Raw genomic sequence first — 9400 nt, 5'->3', positions numbered from 1 at the left:
TTAACGTTACATTTTTTATCTGAATTTTCCAGCTAAAGAAACTTTATGTACAAATTTATGACAGAAGTGGAATTCCTATAATTGAGTACACATTCTATGGAAATATTACTTACCTTTTTGATGTTGTTATTAAGTGTCAATCGTGATACTAAATATCGGAGTGAAAGTTGAAACATCGAAGCGACGGAGACGACGCCGCGGTACTACAAACAAATTTTACCTCAGCTCTCGATCCCAGGTTTAGAGGATGACGGTTATCGTGGATTAGGTTAACATTGAGCTAAATTTATCAATTATATCATTTAAATATATAAGAAAAGTGATACAAAACAGTTTTGAAACTGCCAAAGGAACTATTCAATTGACTATTTTAAATCATGCACAAACCAAAACCACTATCCTGGATACGAGATTATTTAGGGCTTAACCACTAGTTACATAGGGGGTATTGAATTCTACGGCTACAAAATTAAAAGAAGACAGTTTAGTTTACCTTTGTTCCTCAGTGAAGGGACATTAGAAAGACAAAACAATCTTTACCATTACTTCATTCATTTTTTTCATTCAAGTACACGACGTTTTATATTAAAGGGCTTAATTACTGTAAAACTTCATCCCGAAGTCCAATGGATCATTCCAAATGGAACAAAATAGAGAGGGTGCAACGTTGGCAGGTTTACTGTACAAAATTTTTGGTCCTCCACGAATCAGGATACAATAACGGTAAAGTAGCCAATTCTTCAATATTTTACACTATAAACATAATGTTCATTTTCTCGATATATGCTAAGAATTCGGTACAAGTATCTCCTCCCATGGTACAAGCTTAGCCCCCCTCCCCAACGTTTTTTTACCAACCTTTTTGCTTGCAGTCTTTTACATTAGCAACCAGAAGTCTTAGATTCAAAAGTATGTATTTCCCATGTACTGACATGACTACACAGAGTCGTGGGGGTCAAGCCTGTTGCACATGTACCTGTACTTCCAGACTGAATGAACTGTGGAAGATAGACAACACACATCACTACAACAGTTCTACCCAACTCTAGCAGAACTTCACCATCATGTCTGACTGGAACTGGAGAAATGGTTAGTTTCTTACTCCACGAGGGTCAGTGACCTCCGACAGAGTATTGTATTATTTTGTAATCAGTTGTGTGACAGTGTCTATGGTACATGTAGTAATTTCTAGCTGTAAGTTAACTCACAATCCATTTGCTGTATAAATACTTTGGCATGTTGTCTGCAAGTATGTACAACATGTTGCATTTTTTAAAACCGTTTTTTTTACACCGTAGGCTGAGTCCGTAGTAGCCGTGGCAACTCTTGATTCGGGATTACATTGCATTACCCTCAGCAAGAGTCGTGCAAAGATCCATTGGCAGAACTGCACATTTCCCGTTGGCTGCTCGATGCTCCGTTTTCGACCCGGTTTTTTGCTGTCCCGGGCTTCCCTACAGTACATGTATAAAACCACAATTGGCCGGGTTGCCGATGTTTAGATCAGCCTAAATATTTCACAGCACAACCCCAAACTACTAAACTCGCTAAGTTTTCAAACCGGGCGGCCATCTTGTATATAGCCGGGAATGTCCGCTACCGTCGTCGGGAACGCTCGGTAGCATCACGATTACTGAAGCGCGACCTAAAGCTCTCCGATCATAACCGGATTTGGCGGCTTTCCTACCGAGCATTCCCGATGGCTGCACCGGACATTCCCGACTACTAAGTATATACAAGATGGCCGCCCGGTTTGTAAATAAGTGAGGTTAGGTAGTTTTCGGTCGCGCTGTGGAATATTTAGGCTGATCTAAACATCGGCAACCAGGCCAATTGTGGAGTTATATTGTAGGGAAGCTCGGGACGGCAAAAAAATCGGGTCGAAAATGGGGCATCAGGCAGCCAACGGGAAATGTGCAGTTCTGCCAATGGATCTTTCCACGACTCTTGCTGAGGGTAATGCAATGTAAGCCCGAATCAAGAGTCGCCACGGCTAAGTCCGTAGCAGTCGTAATATTTCAGAAAGCACCCGTCTTGATGGACTTGTGGAACAGGTCATTAAGATTAATCTTGTTGACATTTGTGAGTCTGCGCTAACAAAGTTTTCTCCAAGCAGATAAAGTTTTTAAAAAGATTTGTCTATACAAGACAACTTTAAGGTCATGTGTGCAAATTTCATTAGTACAATGTAAATATTGTTACAATCTTTAAAAAACACTTACTAGTATAAGTTCCATTGATGTTTCCACTTTCAGAAGGGAGACGTTCTACAGATGAAATGCTAGAACAGGAGAACCAGAGTGCAGCGGAACAGTTGGCTGGGAAAGTCTCCACCTTGAAATCGGTATGTAAGGAACGTACTAGTATGGTATTCTCCCCACAGTATGAAATGTTGTGCATGTGGTTTGTGGGGATGAGTTTGGGAAGATGATGGATAAACCAAAAAAAAACATTTTAAAAGCCTGTGTAAAAAAATGTGTGGGGCCACTCTACAAAAATGTACCGTCATGCCAAATTTCAGGTCATTGGCCAAAAAAAATGAATCCATTTATTAACAAAATGACAGGAGGACTGGAAGAGAAGAAAAAACATGAGGGAAAACAATATATTTCATCCATACGAAATATAAATTAAGTGCCCAACTTTTTTTTTATATGGCCGAAACCAGAAACACAACATTAATTTTCCTAGGCCTTAGATGTTGCACATTCTACAGGTAGAGCAAGGGCTTCAAACCATGCATATATGTCACCTAGGCCATTGGTACAAATTAACCTTTAGGCCTAGGAAAATAAATGTTGTGTTTCCTGTTTCCCGACCGACCCTAAAAAAAACCGCCGACCCTAGCCTTATTTTTGTGTGGACCCCTGCATATTGCTGAACCAAAACATTTTGCACGACGCTACCGAGAGAATCGCTGTCAGTGGTGGAACATCGGGCGCCCCGCTAGCGTTTTGAAGTCGTGTAAACAACGCTAATAATTTGTCTGATTTGTTTGTAAAACAAAGCCATCGACTCCGAAAATAAGTTTAAAAGCCGATACATTTACGAACTAATCGTAGAAAATTCCCTACCGTACTGCACCATCAGCATGCGGCGGCCGCAAAAATTCGGCAATGCGAAAGAAAAATGTCTGGTCCATGATAGCAGTATTTCTCATAAAAATAATGTATATGATTTATTTTCCCCCTTTGTCGGTCTTTTAGTCCCAAAACGTACTAAAAAAGCGGAAATTTGCCCATAAAACCGGACGAGGAAAGGTAGCTATCGACGTAAACAAATTATAAGCACATGGCGAAAATCAGCAAAATCGGCAACGGGACAGAAAAATGCCTGGTCCATTTATCGATATTTACCATGAAAATGTCGTCTGTGGTGTATTTTTCCTCTGATGTGAGTTTTTAGGTCGCAAAACCTCTAAAAAAGCAGAAATTTGCCCACGAAAACGGACTGGCAAGGCATGGGGGGAGGGCGCTGTTGACGCCTGCATGACCCCCAAAGGTTGAAGGTCATAGGGCACGTCCATTGCGCAATAACCTTAAATCGCCGATTTAGCTAATTTTTTGGGTTTCAAATTGATACAATCACACTATCGATTTTTAGGCAAACAAAGGGATAGAAACCAATTAAAATTTTGTGCAGATTAATTTTTTTTCTTTTAGAATTCTTTTTTGTTTTCTTTTTTCTCCCAAAATCCCTGGGAGAACCCTGAAAACCTGTAGACTTGAATCAGGACCTGAATCTGAATTTAGCCCTGCAAGGGCTAGGGACATCTGTTAAGTTCTTCGAGCTGATCGACCGTTTAAAGCTCCATGATCTGACACCTGAGTACCTGAGTGATGAAATATAATATTGCACAATCGATTTTTCATCATGTTCTGCTTATATAAACACAGCAATCAGCAAAGTCTAAAAAAAAAATAAAAAATAAAAATGGAATAAGATAATCCCTACCTACCGACCCTAATTTTTTCTGGACTGAAACAGGAAACACAACATTTTTTTTCCTTGGCCTTACCAGGCTTCAGGAGGTGGCTGGAAAGAGTAGAAATTGGCCAAATAGAGAGATAACATGCCAGAAGAGTTGGTTGGCTAGAGAGTACAGTTTGCAGCACCCGGACTGTACTTTCTATCATTCTATTTGGCCAATTTCCAGCCGCCTCCTGAAGCCTGGTAGAGGCTAACAAAATATAGCTACAGTTGCTAGAAATCAAATTCTAATTTAATGGCAACTTCCAGGTAGAAGAATTACATTAAACCTAATGTCTGTTTCAGTTGGCTTTAGATATAGAAGATGAGACAAGAGCACAGAACCAGTATCTTGGAGGCATGGTAAGTTCTTCAGTACTAGTACTGTAGTACTGGACTGTACTGTTGTAGTCAGAATCACAACATTGATTATACTTGGCCTTGTTTACACTTAAGTTAAACACAATATGACTGACACCAAGAAAAGTCTGTAAAATGTGTACAAATATCGAATGTATACATACAATATAGTCCCCTTGATGTTGGTTTTGATCATGATGACTGAGAAATTGAGTTTGTGCGGCCTTTCAAAAGTTTGTTTTTTTATTCCAAGATGGCCCGGCCTCCCCAGCCACCTGTGCATTCCATCACAATTGTCCGCTCATTTCCCCTTTTGTTCTAACCGGTCTCCTGGGTTTCGAATAGAAATCTCCAGTTTCCAGTGTATTTAATCACGCCAATGCCAGGTGAGGGTACTCAGTAACGAATTCAAGTTTCATGTTCCTGGTACCAAAAGCTCATGGTCTGAGAAAAATGGAGGTGTTCAAAAGAATAGTTTCATGACTTTTATCTGGTTGGTAAGTCACTGAATAAAGGGCAGACAGTACTATATTAGATTTGGCCATATAGGAGCACATGGTTAAAAACACTATTAGTCCTCATAAAAGTACTTATCCATACTTCAATATCAAGAATAAATTTTCTGCACCAGGTAGACACAAGGGTCTGATTCCCAAATATAGAAAGAAAAGATGGGCTCGACTAGGCCGCCTGGCCAGACAAGACCTAACCACTCACATCTCTCACTACGCCCACTAAACTGGTGAAATAAACAAAACTTGACCAAAGTAGGAAAGTTTAGACCCTACCTGTGCCTTACAGCCCAAAAATCTTCAAAATGGACCAAAACTTTCAAGAGAAAAAAGGATTTCAAAGGTATTGACTATGTAGGCACTACAATCGTGTTCCCATTTTGAGGCCTCTACTGCGCAACGCAAATGTGGTGTCTGCCAGAGCCTTAGTCTGTTCCTTGTTGTTTCAGGGAGGAGATATGGAGAGTGTGACTGCCTTGCTGGGCGGGAGTTCCAAGCGTTTTAAGGACATGTTGAGCCAAGGGAAGACCAACAGAAAAGTCATGCTGTACCTCGCTGTCCTGCTCGTTGTCATCTTCATCATTGTGTATTTCACACTGACACATGTTAGACAGGGCTGACTGTACGGGAGTGACGTTACAGCACAGGTATATACCACTACTGTACTTAGGGGTGGGTACCGGTTCAGCCGGACCGGTTTAAACCGGAACGACATTCGGGAACCGAGTCCAAAAACTGGGTCACCGGACCTGATGTACATTTCTGTAGATTGTACACACATCTTTGGATAATCTGGCCATGGCAAGTAAAGAAAATAACCATGAATCAAACTACAATGGCCTAAATCCATGTTTGTCTCTTTCTGTAACTGTGTTCAGCTTCAAAAATGATATTATACATTGTACAACTTGAACATAATATTACACTCTAGTGATTGACCTGTACTTGTATTTCACGGTCCAAAATATGATTAATATCATTAAGTTTTGGCATTAATTATGCACATTAGGTCATTATTTGCATAGTTGGCATCTGCTAATGTTAAACCTGCCATATATATTACATACAAAAGTACTATAATAAAATACTGTAAGGCCATAGCAAGTAATTTTTATGGATGATGTCAGCACGCGCGTTAATTTTCGCCTGATTTTGGAAAAAAAACCTGAAATTTTGTTGCATTCTGACAGTGTTCAACATGCCTAAAATGGGCAAAGATGTCTGTTGCTATGCCAGAACGTGGATGGCAGATAACTATGAAGAGAGGAGACCAGAAAGGGTCTGATTTAATGTTTTGTTTCTTACTTTGATGCAGTGATATGTGATGCTGACTGTCAGTGTGTATATGTGATGTTCGTACTGAATCAAAACCATTTGTACAGTGATTGAGTCAAAATTATAAATTGTAGGAACCTTGTTTTTTTTGACCCGCCTTGTTTTTTTTTTCGCCCGCTTTCTTTAGATTTGGAGTCTGTGGAGGATGACCGATGTCATCCATAAAAACTTGCTGTGGCCTAATTACAGGATTTCATCAGTCTATATTTGCATAATTTGCTTGGATGATACGGAAAACACTGTGTCATATTCTATATTTTTTTCATTGATTATATCTCTTGTAATTTCCTTCCCACACAGATCCCTTCACACCTGTGTGAGCTCCCCCTACCTACAAACTGAAGTACTGCAGACAACTGTGCCCCACACTTCCACCATGCCGTGGAGAAAAGTCCTGTATGAGGACCAGGGCTGCCCTGACAACTATGTGGACTCCTCCTTCTTGGAGCAACTACAGAAAAACTTGAACACGAGATCGTACGACTACTGGAACACGGTGTACGAATCCGGCGCGGTGACGGACCACATCAGCGCCACTTGTCTGTTCGTGGTGACTTTCGTTTACCTGGAGGCTGGCGTACTGTCTCCAAAATTACTCATACTGCTCACAGTCGCATCCTGTTTCCTGGGGTATATAGCGTACGCAGCCTGCACTGTACATCTGGGTGAGACTGTACACAAGAGCCACCTATGGATTGTGATACGAAGTGCAGTTGTCTTCTTGCTTTTCACCTACAGCCTGTCGCCCATACTGTACACCCTGACAGAGTCTGTCAGCACGGACACCATCTATGCCATGACTGTCTTCATGTTCGCGGGAAATATTTTAGTTTTTGACTACGGCACGACGGCCGCGATCGTTTCCGAGTCCACGTCCTTCAATCTCGCCATGTTCGGTTCCATGTGCTTGGCGTCTCGCCTGACGACCGTCCTCCACACGTTCTCTATCGTTTCCTTCGCGGTGGAAGTGTTCGCGCTGTGGCCGGAGCTGCGGAGGAAAGTCCAAGCGACCCACCGTGGGTGTAAGATGGGTGTGTCGTGTGGGTCGGTACTGGTGTCGGTGTGTGCGGTGTGGTCTGTCTCTACTGTAGGTGCAGTGTTACTGGGGCTGGTGCACTTTGTTGTAACCTTCCTTTGCCCACGGTGGCTAATTCAGCTCCAGCCCTACAAAAACAACATCCAAGGACCCTGGGATGAAGTCAGTATTGTGGATAAAATGTGACAAGCTTAATAATTGTCAGAAAGGAAAGCAGTCAATCTTGCCTAAAATGATCATCCAGGGACTGAGGAAAAAAACAGTCTACAGTCACGTTGGACAGTAGTGTTTGGAATTAGGCAAGTCCCTTTATGCTTAGGCCATGTTGATTTGATTATATGGATGACATCCTCCGGGAACCCCAAAATTGATGTGCGCGTGCGAATAAAAAAAAATTTTGCAAAAAAAAAAGTTGTTTTCATTATGAAATCTACGTGGTCATGAGGGTTGAACAAATGGGACAGAATATGGTTTGGCAAATAATCTAGTCTTCAAGTTCATTTCTTTACAATTTCGTCTTTTTTCGCTTTCTACTACATTGGTATAGTTTTTTTGTATCTTACGGTATATTTTTGCTCATTTTGTACAACATTTTTGTCAGTATGGTTGAAAACTTTTTTTTTTGAAACGGCCGAAAATTCATGCGCGCGCGGATGTCATCCATATAATCAAATCAACATGGCCTTACATCTATATGGGGAAAAATTGGGACAGAGAAAAAGTGGTCGTTATGGCTTATACATGTGTAGCTTACAGTTGCTTGAACCAGTTCGACTGTATAGACGGCTCACTAAAATATATAAATGTATAAAATATTCACTAATTTATAGCAATTTGATAATGTGGGTACCGGTATGGGTGTATGTACTAGTACCTCAACCAAGGAAAGAGTTGGGGTGGTGGAAAGAGTATTTACTATATTTCTTACATACTTGTGTCGTATTGTATAGTACTGAATTTATTTCTTGTGAAAATCTTGATACAATTCTATTTGTAAGATTTTGGAGATATAAAGAAAGACCTCATGTCTATGTGCAGAAGAAAAATAAGAAAGTTTATTGCAAATACTTGCCCGAGGGCTAATTGCAGTTACAAACAACATAAGAAAGAAAATACAGTGGTATGTGAGACTATATATAATAAGTATATTTAATACATGTACTATGGTGAGAAAAAATATTGTAGCAACATGTGGGCCCCGGTGAAAAGTGATAAATTTAAATAAACGTGGTAAAAAGTTTGGAACATGAATTCAGTTCTCCTTTGTTACATTGGCAGTATAATGTTGTTTTTAATATCAATCATATAGCCAGAAGGCATTGACCAATCAGAAGCTCCCATCTCATATTTGTTATGATGCCAGTGGTGAATAATGATGTCACAAGTGGTGAGATTAAACCATAAACACCTTGACCAATAAGGTCCACCGATTCACAGTACCCTGGGTATGAGAGCATCCTCTGTCAGTTGAGAGCTTGAGTTTGATAACATTTACAACTGGCAAATTTTAAAATGTAATGTTTTCAATAATTTTGGAAATAGGCTACTCATTTGCATCAAATATATCAGTTGATCATATTCTCCTCCCAATGGAAGCTATTCTAGCATTTCCTCATAAATTATTCAAATGAGCATCAGCTGATTTGAATAACGTATTATGATGTTTACCTTCACTTCAACAATTACTGGCAGTTACCATTATAACATAATAGAATGTCCTTATTAAATATACAAATTAGGTCTTCGTTTACATCTTAATATGTGCCAATGTTCCCCTCATTTTTAACTACCAGATTAAATGAATTAAGGTTCTGCATTCATTTTTTTCTGATTCAGGGGTGGGAAAGAATTCATACGAATTTTACGGAATACATACGAATTTTACGGAATTCATACGAATTTTACGGAATTCATACGATCCACTACTCGGAAACATACGAATTTTACGGAATACATACGATTCATTACCAGAAACATACGATCCTTACTAATTTGGTGACCTGCGCCTGGATCACGTGACCTCCGCGGCAAATTCAAGATGTCGGACTGTAGCGAAGGTTTGTGTATAATAAAATTCATTTCTTCATAGAATATCTTGGTTTTTAAGGACTTCAAGGGCTTATCCCGTCCTGCTAAACACCAGGAACCTCAACCTGCACTTATGTGGGCTTCCTTGGCAACATTTTAG

At 40.1% G+C, this 9400-nt stretch overlaps 1 protein-coding gene across 1 annotated transcript; it reads left to right on the top strand.

Annotated features, from left to right (window-relative positions):
- Positions 1-5289: 5289 nt before the first annotated feature.
- Positions 5290-7584, top strand: LOC109462594 (phosphatidylinositol N-acetylglucosaminyltransferase subunit C-like). Its single transcript, XM_019759155.1, has 2 exons — positions 5290-5488; positions 6477-7584. The coding sequence occupies exons 1-2, from the start codon at positions 5445-5447 to the stop codon at positions 7396-7398; spliced, it is 966 nt and encodes a 321-aa protein (XP_019614714.1). The 5' UTR covers positions 5290-5444; the 3' UTR covers positions 7399-7584.
- The last annotated feature ends 1816 nt before the right edge of the window (positions 7585-9400 follow it).

The sequence above is a fragment of the Branchiostoma belcheri genome, unplaced genomic scaffold (assembly GCF_001625305.1).
Source record: "Branchiostoma belcheri isolate BF01 breed outbred unplaced genomic scaffold, Haploidv18h27 scaffold119, whole genome shotgun sequence".
Classification (NCBI taxonomy): Eukaryota; Metazoa; Chordata; class Leptocardii; order Amphioxiformes; family Branchiostomatidae; genus Branchiostoma; species Branchiostoma belcheri.
This window is presented reverse-complemented; position numbering and strand designations above follow the sequence as displayed.